The sequence below is a fragment of the Elgaria multicarinata genome, chromosome 8, assembly GCF_023053635.1.
Source record: "Elgaria multicarinata webbii isolate HBS135686 ecotype San Diego chromosome 8, rElgMul1.1.pri, whole genome shotgun sequence".
NCBI classification, from domain to species: Eukaryota; Metazoa; Chordata; class Lepidosauria; order Squamata; family Anguidae; genus Elgaria; species Elgaria multicarinata.
Genome location: NC_086178.1, coordinates 48,677,324 through 48,693,503, shown reverse-complemented (window position 1 = coordinate 48,693,503; position 16,180 = coordinate 48,677,324). Strand labels below are relative to the sequence as shown.

Genomic DNA, 16,180 nt, shown 5'->3' with positions numbered 1-16,180 from the left:
GTTTGTTAAAATCTTGTAATCAGTAATTAACAAAGAGATAATTATTCATTCTGTACTGCATCTAATGGAAAAACCTAAAATACTTGTTAGGTTCTATCCAGGCATGGGTTCCCCCCACTCCCCTTAAATTACAGCATATTTTCATCTCTAGAAAATGATTTTACTGAATTTGTGTTGAGAGTCTTTACAGTTGATATTTATATCGGTATTGTTTGGGTCTGCTGGCTCCTCAGGTTATCCTACATTACGGATAGAGAAGAATGACCTTAAAAGTGTAACCCTCATGGAGGCAAAGGCTAAAGTGAAGGACATAGCAATCTCCAGAGAGAGAATAACTCTAAAAGATGTTCTTCAAGAAGGTATTAGTAAATAGTACTTCATACATTTAATATGCGCACAATATGCTTTCCATCTTTCTTCACATCTTCTGTGAATTCTCTAAAGGTATTTCAGATGGCTAGCAATTACTTGTAAGTGGGATGGATGATTTAAATGGCCAAAAAAAAGGTGATTTGAGTAATTTATTTTAATTGCTATTTTGTGTATTTCCTAAACAACTGTGCAACATAGATTACAATATCTAGGAGGGTATAGTTGTTTTCAGTGTTAATTGTTTTTGTTTCCCTTCGGCTCCTTCTCCTACATGGCATTACTGTTTTGCCTTGTCCCAATCTTACTCATATCCCAGTAACATTAAGTAGTTAACAACCCAAACCCAAAACTTGTGTTCATTACAGTCTATATATTTTTCAATATGTATCACTGTCTCTGAGAAACAACTGAGGGTCCAGAACTTTGGAGAAGCAGGAAATAGTAGTTAGGATATTGGGCAGAGTGATTTATTGTTATAAATTGAAAATGAAATGTTCTTTTGAGAGAGACAAAATAGTAATAATTTGAGAATTGAGCAAAATATGCCCAATATATCCTATGTATATCTACCTAGTGATAGATTAAAAGATATTTCCTAGGGCTGTTTCCTGTGATGACTTGCCATATCATAATATATGTATTGTGCTGTATTTTTAATCCTTGACCTCAAAAAGATGTTAGTTTTGCACTCATAGATTCACTTCCTTACTTTCTGGTTTGCATAAAGTGTAGTTTGCCCAACTCAGACATCATGACAATCTATGGTTGAGGGTATCAGCGTGTACAAAGGGAGGAGGAAACATCTGAGCAATGAAGCCAGTTCATGATACAAACTTTGGTTCAGTCATTATATCTGAGATGAGCCAAGGTGTTTGATAAGTGGGTCATTTCAATTTTAAAGATGTAGAATTATGTCTATTGATATTAATCCTGTCTGGAATTTATTAAAAAAAAATAAAACTTGCAATATTTAAAATTTACCACTGCTACCATTAATTTCTCTTCACCATTAAGTTACTGAAAGTGTGCAAATTTCTGTTGATCTCATATTTTTCCTTCATTGCTCTTATTTTCAGGCACGTTTGGTCGAATTTTCCATGGAACTTTAATAGAAGAGAAAGACCCTAGTAAAGAAAAGCAAATGTTTGTCAAAACAGTAAAAGGTAGGTTTTCAGTGTGAGTTTTATTCAGTCTTACCATGAGATCGTCAGTACTTCTACAATGCAATTTGTTCTCAGATGTATAGAAAAATGAGCTACAGACTAAAATGTGTTCATAGACCAAAGAAGGCCAAAAGGTCATGTCATAATAAATGCCATAAGTCTGGCTTCTGTATATTACATTGAGTGTGTGAATTTCAAGTATGTCTTTGAAACCAAATATGGAGAGCTCCAAAGATAGAAAGAGGCTGGGTGAGTAAGTTACTACACGTTTGTGAGATTGCTGAGTTCCAGTGAGCCTTAAGGAAATGCACCTATCAGGAAACCTACTCGGAATTCTAGTAGGAGGTTAGCTCTGCAACACTGGTCATTGAAAGGGGCAGAGAAAGGAGACATTAGAAAGATATAAAACTGAATGGAAAGTGAAAAGTGGGAGTGGCAATAGGTAATGCTTGTGAACTTGGAACATAGAACCCTAAGAAGAGGGGATACTACTACAAGCCCAAGCACCTTATAAGTTGGTGACATATTTTGTTGATCAGTTGATAGCCAAGATTCACATGCCCCTTTAAACCTAAAACTTGCACAGGCTTCTCAGACTCCGGTGGGCACTCTCACAAAATGGCTGCCATGGGAGACGTGACCAGTCACAAAATACCCATTTCCCAAAAGCAAACTGGTGAAGCTAAAAGAAAAGTAATGTGCCCAGGAACCTAAGTACAAGACAGAGGTGTGATCTGTGCTCTAAAATACATAACCATTCCTTGGAACCTACTTCAGCAACCATTTCACAAAAGGCAAGCTGATGGGCCTCAGAGCCCTGTAACTTGGCCAAGAAATTGAGTGCAAGGCGGAGTGGAGTCTGAGCCCCGAATCCAAATCACATATTTGTCTCCAGAAAGCACAACAAAATACTAATTTCATAGAAAACGAACTGGTACTGCTCAATAAAAGATGTGCGTGTGCACACCATACCACACCAAGGAAACAAGCCAACTAACACACCCTTCCCCCACCCACAAAAAACCACCAAAAATGGATACACAAACACAGACCAAATTCCCCCTCCTTACTCACTCTCATCCCTCTAATATGCTCTCTCTCTCTCTCTCTCTCTCTCTCTCTCTCTCTCTCTCTCTCTCTCTCTCACACACATACACACACACACACACACACACACACACACACACACACACACACATCCTTCCAGGATATTCCCCATCACCTTCAGCTTGCCTTTTCCTTTTTTCTGGACATGCTTCAAAAGAAGTACTGGGTTCCAGTGCTCACCATTTTTATTTTTTTTAAGTATGCCTCTGGGGTCCACATGGGCCTCCCAATTTAAATGTGTTTTTTAACTTAAAAGAAATCATGAGGGATCCAGGGTACCATGACAAGGATCCATGGACACCACGCTGGGACCCCTGATTCAAAGGCTTGAGGAGAGAGGCAAAGAAGGAGAGGCTGTCTTAGTGTCAGGCACCTTCTTATTTTTACTGTGAAACGTCAGGGGACATAATTCAGTGGCAGACTCATGTTTTTGCATGCACATGTTTTCAAGTTCAACTCCTGGCATCTCTGCTTAAAAGATCTTGTCCAGCAAGATCTTTTAAGATCTGCTTAAAAGATCTTGTCCAGCAAAGCTGGACAAAAGATCTTGGAGAGGTTCTTCTATCAAGAATAATCAGTTCTTTGCTATGTGGACCAGTAGTCTGATCCTTGTAAGGCAGCTACGTATGTTAATCCCTGAAGAGCTCTCTCTCAGTCTGTTGGAAAGACTTGGGCTGCCTCTGACCAACAAGAACCATGGCAGCCTACTTATTGCCTCTGTCCCTCTCACCAGCTCCTCTGCAACCTTTAAAAATTTTTTTTAACATGATTCAAATTCATTTAATGTAACAAGAATGAAATACTTGTTCTTTAACTTTTGAATTCTTTATCATTTCACTAATTGTAACTATCTTATTGTGCCTTATTTAAGACTCCTCAGAATTTTTGTGGAGCAATTTCAAATTGAGTTATGCGTGCTAAACTTCTGAGTATGGGTTAAGCTTATATAATTTGTTTTGGTGCAGATATGGCTGACTTAAGAAACAACAAGGAAATAATATTGATAAGAAAACACAATAGGTTGGTTCCAACATTTTTGCTCCATCAATGGAAGGAGAGTTCTGCATGTGGAAGGGATCCTATTGTTCATGGAGCAAAAACTTTGAATCCAACCCAGTGTAAATACTGGAACTGTTTCACAAGATAAGATTTGAATTTCCGTGTATAGTTGAAGGCAGGTCAGCCTTTTATTGGTCAATTCATGCTTGAAATGTCTCTTTTAAAGAATGGGTTCATCAAACAGAATCTACGTACCAAACTAGATTTGTACAAATCTGTGTTGGTTCGTATTCTTCACATGGAAATCCCCTTAAGAGTGCAAGGTAACACCACCACTTCCCAAATCCCCAACCAACGGGTTAGTGCTACAAAAAAAATCTGGATTCTTTAAGGAGAGCCAAAGCTCCGATACCTCAGAACATTGTTCCATGTTAAATAATCCTAATGTGTTCTGTTTCTGCCCCAGAAAGGAGAAGGGTTTCTAGTTAAATACCCATAAGTTTGTAAATTATACACGCTTATCATAAACAGTAAGCTTATAGTGGAATAGTTTGCTGCAAGTTTAAACTGCTGTTTAAATCAGGTTCAGTTGGCAGGTTATTCTTTTAGTTACTGTTTATCCTACTTAGTTTATAAATAATGGGCAGGTATAGATCATCTATACAGGTGCTCCTTTTATTTGAGTAGTTCAGATAAAAGGAGCACATACAAAGGTTTGGATCTAGACTATGTTAGTTGAACTTGGGTCCCATTGAATTCAGTGGGGCTTAATTTAAAATGCTACTAAATTAATCTAGATACAACCCAAATAGTGCACTCATGAGAAGTTCAGGATATGTACATAATAGTTTATACTTTACCTTTTATTAAGTGTGTTTAATATTTTAGTGTGTGAATGTTTTGCTGTTTGAGGCTTTTCAGTGTATTCATTTGTGTGTGTGTGTGTGTGTGTGCGCGTGCACACACACACACACACACACTTGCACTCATTAAAAAGCTGTTTATGCCAAATGTTTGCCTTTTTAGATCAAGCCTCAGAAGTTCAAGTGACAATGATGTTGACAGAAAGCTGTAAACTCAGAGGTCTTCATCACAGGTTAGTGCTCTTACTTGAAGCTTGTTTTGATTCTTTATTGAAAGATCATGAAACAATCTTTATTAAAAACAGGCAGCTTTGTGTTCTCCTGCAAAAACACTGCACTAGACTCCATTTTTTCAACTTTACTGTTCATGCATGTCTTGTTCTTAGTTTGCCAAGGAACAGAAATGAAGAGTAAAAGAAATGACATATTATTTGCATATGTTTCGCCCAAATAGTAGATGAAAATGCCTTGTAATGTAACTGAAAAGATATTCTGAGTGGGTTGGGAGCTTCATCTTCCAATGACCTCTGGATTTAAAGCAAATTTCGCCGTTAGACATTAGGAAGTCAAACTCCAATTTTGTCTGACTAAAGGGCCACTAATATTTGGAGTAAAAAACTTCCCAGGTTGAAATTATAGACAAATTAAGCTTTAAAATTTGATGAGCACTGATGACAAATGCCTTGAATGTTCTTCTCTTTGCATGTCTGTCTGTTCTTCATTGGGGCTGTTATTAAGTACTTACTTTCCTTTTTAATGTTGTCAGTAGTACTGTGCCAGCTTACTGTGACGTGTGCTCAATTGCATTAATTTGCTATCCATGGATAACTTCCAAGTATGTTATGTCAGCAAAACACCATTGAGATGCAGGTCTTTGTATGTAATAGCCTTTGGTTCTGGTGTCTTTTTATGGCCTTAGTGATCAGTCATTTTACAAAAGGTCCAGGTTCTGAGAGTTTACAAGAGGATACGAAATAGATCCTTGTGAGGGTTCAGTAGCAAACTATAAAAAATATTGGAAGTCTAAAACTGACAATTGATACAACTCATCTGACATTAAATTATTCAAAATGGTATAAACCAAAGCAGTCTGCAATCATCTTCAAAGGCATCTCTTCAAACTATGTGAATAGGCAACAATATGTAAGCTAAGTATGAGTAAGTATAAAGTGATGTGTGTTAGGGCAAAAATACTAACTCACATGTACACTGATGGGGCCCACTGGTAGTGATAAACCAAAAAAGAGAATATTGTGGCCCTGGTGGATAGTTCAATAAAATGGCAACATCATGTGCAGCAGTAAAACAAACAAAAAAGGCAGATTCCAGGTTGGGAATGATTAGGAAAGGGTTTGGAAATAATTACCCACAGAGGCCTGTTTTATGGACACATGGAAAAGGGCTTCCTCCTGCGTTGCCCCCAAATGATGGCATGCACTCCCTCAAGAATTGGCCCTCACTCACTTTCAACCCTATTTTGTTTTAAGGTTTTATTGCTTTAAATGGTTGTACAGATAACATGGTATATAAATGTAAATAAATAAGGTAGCCTGTATTTTAATGCTTTTATAAAAAAATTCTGGTGCAGTTGTATTTGGAATATTGTACAGCTCTGGATGCCCAATCTCAAAAAGAATATTGTAGACCCTGAGAGAGATGCAAAAAGGGCAACAAAAATGATTAAGGAGTAGGAGCATCTTTCCTGTGAGAGGCGGTTAAAATGTTTGGGACTTTTTTGTTTAGAAAACAGGTGGCGGTATGATAGTGCCACATAAAGTTACATATGGTATGCAGAAAATAGATAGAGAAGGCATTTTTCTCCATCTCCTATTAAACCACAGTGTTATGTTCCCCAGCCTTGATCCATTATCTGTCTCCAAAGAGGACATGGAGACAGAAGAGACTGCCTCCATTAACCCAATGTGCTATGCCAAGGCCTTCCAGTTCAAAAGATGTGCCTTTACCTGACTCCTCACATGCAGAGGACACTTCCCCATTACAGTCTTCACCACCCCCACCCAGTAGGAGCCAGCAGCTACAGATTATTATTATTATTATTATTTATTTATATAACACCATCAATGTACATGGTGCTGTACAGATAACACAGTAAATAGCAAGACCCTGCCGCATAGGCTTACAATCTAATAAGTTGTAGTAAACAATAAAGAGGGAAGGAGAATGCAAACAGGCACAGGGAAGTGTAAACAGGCACAGGGTAGGGCAAAACCAACAGTGTAAAGTCAGAACAAACTCAATATTTGAAGGCTATAGGGAAAAGAAAAGTTTTGAGCTGAGTCTTAAAAGCAGTTATTGAGTTTGTAGTTCTCAAGTGTTCTGGAAGAGCGTTCCAGGCGTAAGGGGCAGCAGAAGAAAAAGGACGAAGCCGAGTAAGGGAAGTGGAGGTCCTTGGGCAGGCGAGAAGCATGGCATCGGAGGAGCGGAGAGCACGAGCGGGGCGATAGTGTGAGATGAGAGAGGAGAGATAGGCAGGAGCTAGGCAGTGAAGAGCTTTGAAGGTCAGTAGGAGAAGTTTATATTGGATTCTGAAGTGAATTGGAAGCCAATGAAGAGATTTCAGAAGTGGAGTGACATGGTCAGAGCGGCGGGCCAAGAAGATGATCTTAGCGGCAGAGTGGTGGACAGAGACCAGCGGACTGATGTGAGACGAAGGAAGGCCAGAGAGAAGAAGGTTGCAGTAGTCCAACCGAGAGATAACCAGTGCGTGAACGAGAGTCTTGGCAGAAGAGACAGACAAAAATGGTCGAATCCTGGCAATATTATACAGGAAGAAACGACAGGATTTAGCTACTGCCTCGATGTGAGGAGTAAAGGAGAGCGAGGAGTCAAATATAAAGCCAAGACTACGAGCTTCCTTGACCGGAGTAAGCGTGACATCGTTGACAGTAAGGGAGAATGAGAGGTGAGGAGAAGGTTTAGGAGGAAAAACTAGCAGTTCAGTCTTTGCCATGTTAAGTTTCAAACGACGATGAAGCAGCCAGGCTGAGATATCTGAAAGACATGCCGAGATACGATCGTGAACATCTGGAGAAAGTTCCGGAGATGAAAGATAGTAGTCCTTTAAGAAACAAATTGCTTCTCTGAGGGGGTGGAGATATCTGCAGGTCTTGAGCTGCTGGCCTTTATAAGGCTCCAGAAAGCCTTCTGCTGAATCAACAGCTCACCTCTACTAAGAGGGGATCCGCACGTCGCTCCCAGAGCGCTTCTATGCGACCCCAGTGCACCCTGAAAACGATAGTCTGACTTCCCTGTAAAAGAAACGAAGAAGAGCCATCCATGCCGCCGACGAGAAGAGCTCGGCAAAAGAAGGCGGGGTAGAGAGCTTCTTCCAGTCTTCACCCCGCCTTCTTTTGCCGAGCTCTCGGCGGCATGGACGGCTCTTCCTCGTTTCTTTTACAGGGAAGTCAGACTATCATTTTCGGGGTGCACTGGGGTCACATAGAAGCGCTTTGGGAGCGAAGTGCAGATCCCCCCTAAGTCTCAGCTAACTTGGAGCTGGCCAAGGTTCTGAAAGACCTTGCCTCTAAGTTTGACTTGCTGTTCAGCATACCAGACTTGACTTGACTTGCCCTGGCCAGAATTGGACATGACTGGACTTGCCTTGACATGGGACTTGATTTGACCCTCCTTTCTTATACATGCCTTGATGGTTTCAGGACCTCTGGGCATCTTGAACCAAGTCAGACACGACATATAATCAGTGAAATTGATTGGCCACAGATTTAAGGCTCACAAGAGAAATACTTCACAGAATGCATAATATATTTACAGAATTCACTGCCACAAGATGTAATGTTTTCTAGCTTGAATGGCTTAAATGAGAACTGGATAAATTTGTGCTGGATAAATCTATCAATGGTTATTAGTCAAGATGGATGTAGTGGAACCTCCCTTTTCAGAGGCAGCATGTTGCTGAATACTAGTTGCTGGCAAACATCTTGCTTGTGGGCTTCCAAAAAGCATCTCATTGGCCACTGTGAGAAGTGTGATGCCACACTAAATGGGCCTTTTATTCTGATCTAGCAGGGTTACTCTCGTGTTGTATGTCCCAGCAGCCACATTGCTGAAGCTAAGTAGGCCTGGGTCTGGTCAATGCCTTAGATGGGAGGGTGTTTGGGAATTCATGTACATTGATGGTGCTATATAAATAAATAAATAAATAAATAAATAAATAAATAAATAAATAAATATAATAATAATAATAATAATAATAATAATAATAATAATAATAATAATAATTCTATGAATCCTGCCTTGTGGAATAAAGATATATACAAATATGTACTTGTATCAGGAAGGTTCTGTCTTTCCCACAAGTGAAACCCCTTCCAATTTTCTGTGGTTCCTGGTGATTGAGAGGTGCATCCTAATCTTGAAAAAGGTTGTGTGCTACTCTTCCATAAATGTTAAGTTATCTAGGTATCTTGGAATGTAGTTTGCCATTCTTCAGCACTTAAGAGTTTGCTTAATTGTGTACATACTAGAGAGTTCATAAGGATGTGTTCTTTCCATGTTTTTTATCAAATATGTGCCCAAGTTTGTACCTTTTAATAGAAGAACATTTTATTAAAAGGTACAATCTTGGGCACACGCTAGATAAAAAACATGGGAAGATGAATTACATGATCGAAAGATGAATTACATGATCAGCAAATTCACTTGATGTATCTTACTGTTCTGTACCACCTCAGACTATAGGTGGGTGATTAAATACTTCAGTGCTTCCCCACAAAAAAAAATTACATCAGGCTAGTCTTCTCATTTAGTAGTAGGACAGCAGGCAGGAAATTGTTTTCTCTTCCACTTCAGAGATCAGTGCCGAACAAGCATACAATGCCTACCGGAGAGAAAATTCCTTCTGGTTCTTTGTTTTGCCTTCTCACCAAGAGGAGCAGTTAGCCTGGGATTTTAAACTAGCAGTCCCTGCCAACAATAACAACACTGTAAAAAGCATAGGGTGAGAAAAAATGCTTTTTCCTCTCCCTTCTCCATGGATTTAGAGCCACTGGGGACAGAGAGAGGGAGTCCTGTTAACTCATGCATGACTTATTATTATTATTATTTACATTTATATACTGCCCCATAGCTGAAGTTCTCTGGGCAGTTTACAAAAGTTAAAAACAGTGAACATTAAAAAGAAATATACAAAATTTAAAAAGCATAAAAAGCATAAAACACAAACAAAAACAGACAACATCTATGTTGTCTGCTCCTCTCCAGTTTACCCAGTTCCAGGTGACAGCAGTGCTCCTTAGCTCTCCCTTCCCCTTTAGTGGGATAAACAGTAGTTTTACACCCCACCTTTCCCCACCCCAACCACCCCTTTTCTTCAGTTTATTCTCTCAGCTGCTTGGGCCTATACTGCCCTTGGATGGCAACAAGCAGTTCATTTCTGGTTCTGCCTGTTTTTTTCTGTCTCTGTGATTTACTAACTCACTCTGTCCCCAGCCCTTTTATGCTGTAATTCAACCTCCTCCCTTCTCTTTTGGGGCCAACTGGAGAAAATAGTGATGTCCTTCTTCTTAATGGGAGCCAACAATCTGCCCGTTTCCTTTCGTTAGTCAAAAAGGAAAAAGAATTGCACCCCTCAAGCAGGAACAAAGTTACCCCAATCTGCTTCCACCTCCTATAGCAAGCAATTATAGAAGGAGGGACTGGGAATTCTGCCTGAAACTCTGGAGAGTTGCTGCCAGTCAGTGTCAACAATACTGGGCTAAATGGATCAATGGTCTGACTTGGTATAGTGCAGTGTACCGTGTTCATATGAGATGCTGCTGTGGCAGCATCCCTGCAGCATGATGTCAGATAAACCACAGCACACTCAGGATCATGGCAAATGGAACACTTCAACTTTAGCAGTCATGCTGGAGCTGGGCATATAGATCTTTCCAAATAGCCAGATTACATTCACCCTAGAATTACAACTAGAAGCCCAAAGATGTTAAGGCCCCTGTTGGAAACAAAGAGTCTCTCATTATTCCTCACTCATTTGGTGATGTGACCCCTGACTCTCACAGCTGTATTGGAATGGTTAGGGTGCGTCCTGGTGAACTAGAGCCCTTCATTATGTGGCTGTTAAATTCTAGTTTATTTCTGCCTATCAACAAATATGAAACATAAAATGTGGCTGTCATTCCAGGCAGCAAAATAAGTAACAGAGTTATAAAATGGGCCCTAATTTCATATTAAAAACTGCATTCCATTAAGCGCTGTTTCAACCTGTCCTGACTGACAAGGATATAATCTCAAATCAGATGGAGTTTGGTGTGTGTGTTTTAAAAAGTCCCTGTTGATGGGAGACAAACTAAGCTGCTGTATAAGCTTTTCTGTATTTAGCTATAGATAAAGCCTGGAAGTAGCTAGCCAGTAGATAGGTGATCTAATTTGATGTAAGCAATTCAAGGCACCCTAGTTACTAGAAATACCTGAAAGGATTGTATGTGTAAGTCTTTCCCCCAAAACAAGGGACTTCGTGTACTTCAAATGGTTAAAGTACTTTCAGACTAGCCTCATAGCCAAACCTTGGTACATATTATTATTATATTTATTTATTTGTATCCCGCCTTTTGCCCATACTGTATGTAGTCCAAGAAACAATAATCATTAAAAAGTCTGAAAATGGGACACATTTACAACACACAGTCAAAATGTGGGGTATGCTGTTTCTCATGAAGACCGTAATGGCAACATAGAGCAAGCCAACCTGCACTTACGGCAGAATGTTGAATTCTCAAGAGTTCTTTTGACATGCCTTTTTGCATGTTTGACTCAGGCTTGGGTTGGGGGATTGGGCATTTCTAGTTGTAGCCAGGAATATGTATCCAGGCTTGCAGAATGCAAGTGTCACTAATCATTATTATGTGAAGTTGCAAGTATTTGGGTCGTAATTGTCCTAAATAGGGTTGTTGTTGTTGTTGTTGTTGTTGTTGTTTTTAAAAAAGTGCCTCCCGTCAGATGCAAGCCAGGCTAAATGCAAAACCATCCTTGAAAGATAATTGTCCAACCTACTTTTTAAAGCAACTGTTATTGGGGGGAGGGGGTGGGGATTTAGTCTTTTGTAGTAAGTTTTTAATCCTGAACTATACTGATGCGCAGGTTTCAACTTGCTGATACACAGAAGAGATTCCACTAGTTTTTATAGCATGCTATTTCAGACCAGAGCACATAGTTTTCCATTTTTCCTCGTAAATATTTATAAAAGCTAGAGAGATTATACACTGATCGTATCATGTGAATGTGATGTCACTTGATTAATGGATAACATACATTGTTAAATATTTTATTATGTGTGATTTACTTTTTATTATCCGTGTGTATTCATAGTATCTGCATTGAAGCAACTAATATATTAGAACAGTCTTATCATGACCCCTTTTATCGAATCACTATTTTTCATGCAGTCATGAAATTTTCTGTTTTTCTCCATTTTATTGCATTCTGAACTGTTTGGATAGAGATTTAAAAAAAAACAAAATAGCAATATCAGCATACTTTACTTGCTTGGCTTTAAGAACAAAGGTTATTGTACGGATTACTTTAAAAGAAAGATTGAATCAAGGAAATGGAGTAACAGAGAGGTGGTAATTCTGCCATACAAACCAGTATGTGTTTGGGCTTTGGACAGTTGTTTGAAGATCTAATGGCACTATAACAAACCAGAACTATATTTTTTCCAGAAATCTGCTCCCTATCACTCACGTTTGTATAGAGGAAGGAGAAAAACCTATGGTGCTCTTGCCTTATATGAACTGGGGAAACCTCAAGCTATTTTTGCGACAGTGCAAACTAGTAGAAGCCAATAATCCTCAGGTAAGAAGTGGGCAATCTAGGATATAAAATAGTTTGAGTCACCAGTTTAGATTTCATTAACATTCAAACTGTCAAGGCCATGGTGAATTTGCAGGGGATTAATCATCATAAAGAACTTATTATGCACTGGAATATGAGAACAGTTTTAACCCCTCTCAATTAGTATTGCATTTTCTGCTAAAATACATGTTGATTCTTAAATGCAAACAAGGGATTTGACTTACAGAATTAGAAAGGAGTACAATAGTAAGGGCAGGGCTGAGCCTGCAGGTATAATCCTATTTTTTCCTGTCCTACAATCAAACTATCTTACTCTCTCACAGCCCTACTTTCTCCCAATAGCCACAGCCCTACTTTTTCCCGACAGTCACAAGTATGTTGCTATAAAAATGAATCCTTTTACAAGAGGCCTGTGACACAGCTGATACTATTTATTTATTATTTATATTTAATAAACCTGTATAGCACTTAAAAGAATTTACTCTAAAGCGGGGTGCAATACAAAAACGTAAAATCAAATCAAAAATAGCTTGTGATTTTTGGTACAAGCATTAGCAGCTTTCTTTGTACTGGAGAAAACCATTTTGGATCACAGTTTTTAAGGGAAATAAGAGAAGAATCCTGTGCCCCCCTATACAGCATCAGGGTGCATAGGATTGTTCAGTTTCTGGCTGCAAGGTCAGAAATAGGGCTCCGTATTTCTGCCCCCCCCCCTTTATCCAAAGCAGAGAGAACCATGCTCTCCATGCTCAGAAAACAGAGCATGGAGATGGGGAAAAGGAGCATTCCCTGGGGTAAATTGGAGAGGAGACTAGCTATACAACAAATCCTATGGCTGCCCCAGCCTCCTTCGTTCCCCATAGCCTCCACTAGAGGGATAAAAACACCTGTCTAGCTTAAATGCAAAACAGAAAGCATGACCCAGGGCAGATCCCAAAGGATTGCATCCTTAGTTGACAATACGAAAGACTTGCATCTCAGACAAGTAGCAAATCATGACCGCATTATGAATTTCTGTTAAAAGCATGTTTTTTTATACCTCTCCTTTTAATTTCAGGGCAATTTATAATGATGCTTCTATATTTCTGTAGGCAATTTCACAACAAGATCTTGTACACATGGCTATTCAGATTGCATGTGGAATGAGCTACTTAGCCAGAAGGGAGGTCATTCACAAAGACCTGGCTGCTAGAAACTGTGTGTAAGTACTAAAGTGTAAGAGAGGCTAAAGGCACTCAAGGGGTGGTGATGAAAAATGTTCCTTTTTAATGTCTTGTTGTTCACTCTATTTTCAAGTCATCCTTTCCTATCACAAGATAGTTCACACCTGACTGGCACAATAAGAGTTTTTTTCAAAGTGGAGTACCAGAACTGGATGCTACAGCACTCAAGCTGACTGAAAGACTCTGTAGATGTCAGCCATCATCAATAGGTGGAGACTATCATACACATTGGATAGAATATGCAAACCTAACTGTTTCCATAAGGCTTCACTGTGAACTTCCAGTGTTATCCTTGTCTGCCAGTATTTATCAGTGGATGTTATCTATAAGCAGTCTGTCAGGATTTGCTTTTAGAATATATAAAATAAAATGAAGATTCTTGAAGAGGAACTTTTAAATAATCACTTATAATTCCAAATGGATTTTTTGTACTAGGGCCATGAGGCCTAATATGTCTAGAAATGCATTGTCGTTTTCTGAATGTTATATAGGCAACACTTTAATCATGACAATACTTAACTAGAAATAGCTTAACTGGCTTGTCTAACTGGTTGTGTGTCTATATTTTAATATGCAGCATTGATGATGCACTTCAAGTAAAGATTACAGACAATGCCCTGTCCAGAGACTTATTTCCCATGGATTATCATTGCCTCGGAGATAATGAAAACAGACCAGTGCGGTGGATGGCTCTTGAAAGCTTGGTTAACAATGAGTTTTCCGGTGCTAGTGATGTGGTAAGTTAAAATCTAATGCAAAGCAGTTTCTCAATAGTGGTTTTAGAACTCCACAGTGGAGTTTTTACAACACCGTTGAGAAATGTGTTGTCTGGCAGGAAAACCACGCAACAGTGGTGGTTTTTTTGGGAAAACACTCCATGCAGAATATCAACACTGTGTAGAGGAGAGTTCCTGAACAACAAATGTGCTGTGTGTTGTGTGGCAGGCTCCATGGAGTTTTCCGTTGTGTTGAGTTGACTTTTCCCACTAGCTACAGAGTTTCCTGGCAAGAAGGGAGTGCCGCTCCAGGAGAGCTGCCAGGATCATGGTTTGTGTTTTTTGTTTGTTTGTTTGTTTTGCAGCAATGGCTGTTGGGATACCATCAAGAGGAGCAGGGGAAGAGAGAGGGCAGAGGAACTGTCAATCATATGTCGCAATAGATTTTACTCAACTCCACGGTAGCCCCCAGTCAAACAACGGTGGAGTTAGAACATGTGGTGTAGGGAGTACCCCCTAAAAATTCATCCGTTGAGCGGAGTTTACACACTGCATTGTCTAACGTGTTGTTTGAACTGAACCAGAATCTTTTAAATTACACTGATAGTTCTTATAATTAAAATCTCAGTTCAAAACAGCTTTTATTTGCACCCATCCTTCTTGGGTATTCAGAATGGCACTTTAGGCTAACAACTCTGAGAGGGAGAAGTTAGCCTGAGAGGTACCTTGGCTTGTGTGATTCATAATTAGGGATTTGAACATTTTCCCTACTCTCTAGCAACTGCATCCTATTGTCTATTTTTTATATTACAATAGTAAGCAAGGGATGTAGTGCAACCAGGAAATGGAGAAGGGAGTGTATTAACTTGCTATTCCAATGCCTATGTATGACAAAAGGCAAGAGAAATGTCTCTGTACAATTCAGAAATATAGTTGGCCAGATAGGATAAAATGGATACATGCTTTTCTGGCAGATTCCCTAGTATTGATGATTTATGACCAAAAGTCTCTCTTTCATAGCCTATAGGCAGTATGGAACATGGTTGGCAGAACTGGAATCTTGGTACGTTGTCACTGCCAAATTTCAGATATGCATGAGGCTTCCTATTTCTCCCCGAGTGCTTTAATTGGTATCAGACTTTTTGCTTCTGAAGGAATAGACTTTCCAAAACCCTTTAAAGCCAACTAACAACGCCTACATATTGGCAGTGGGAGTAGGGCTGTTGAGGACCTTGCCTCAGGCTTATTTTTTTAAAATACTGAATCCACAAAGCATTCAGGTACAAAATAGGATTCTAAACCCACAGCAGACAATTTGGGAGAGGCAATCTCTCTGGGTATGTGGGCATGGTTTACCAGCTTATTCTAGAATGTGATTTAATCATCACGACTCTGACTTGTTTTGCAGTGACCTTGATTCCCTTACACCTAATGGCTGTTCTACCCTGTGCCTGTTTTTTTTTTTCCTTTTGAGTGATTGACACAGAAGAAAGATGAATACCTATTGCATTGATACCTATTCTGTTTGTGGTGCAAGACTAGTATCTTCATACTGGTATTTGCTGTGGTGTGTATATAACTTATATGGAGATTCACAGGAATTCCCAAATTGCCCTTGGATTTACATTAGGCTCTGCATACGAGGGATATGCTAAAAATCAACTTCCGATGTAGAATTGCTATGATGTCCTTAGACTGACAGCATGTGGCAGGAGGCCATTTGACTTGATTAGGGCTGGGCACAACTTGCATGGCTAATTATACCTTTTCAGACTTTTTACTACAACCAAGAGGGCTAGAATGTTTTCTGAGAATAGAAACTGAATTTTGTTCCACATCCTGTTCTCCGCATGTTTATCCCAGGACAGGATATAATTATTTCTGGTCATAATTTTTAAAGTGTTCAC

General features: G+C 39.4%; 1 protein-coding gene across 1 annotated transcript in view; it reads left to right on the top strand.

Annotated features, from left to right (window-relative positions):
- Nucleotides 1-16,180, top strand: part of RYK (receptor like tyrosine kinase) — a 49,822-nt gene that overhangs the window by 25,872 nt on the left and 7,770 nt on the right. Inside the window, exons 8-13 of the mRNA XM_063132316.1 lie at nt 234-359; nt 1,449-1,535; nt 4,668-4,737; nt 12,202-12,334; nt 13,426-13,535; nt 14,135-14,294. Coding sequence (XP_062988386.1) covers nt 234-359; nt 1,449-1,535; nt 4,668-4,737; nt 12,202-12,334; nt 13,426-13,535; nt 14,135-14,294 — 686 coding nt within the window. The remainder of the gene's footprint in view (nt 1-233; nt 360-1,448; nt 1,536-4,667; nt 4,738-12,201; nt 12,335-13,425; nt 13,536-14,134; nt 14,295-16,180) is intronic.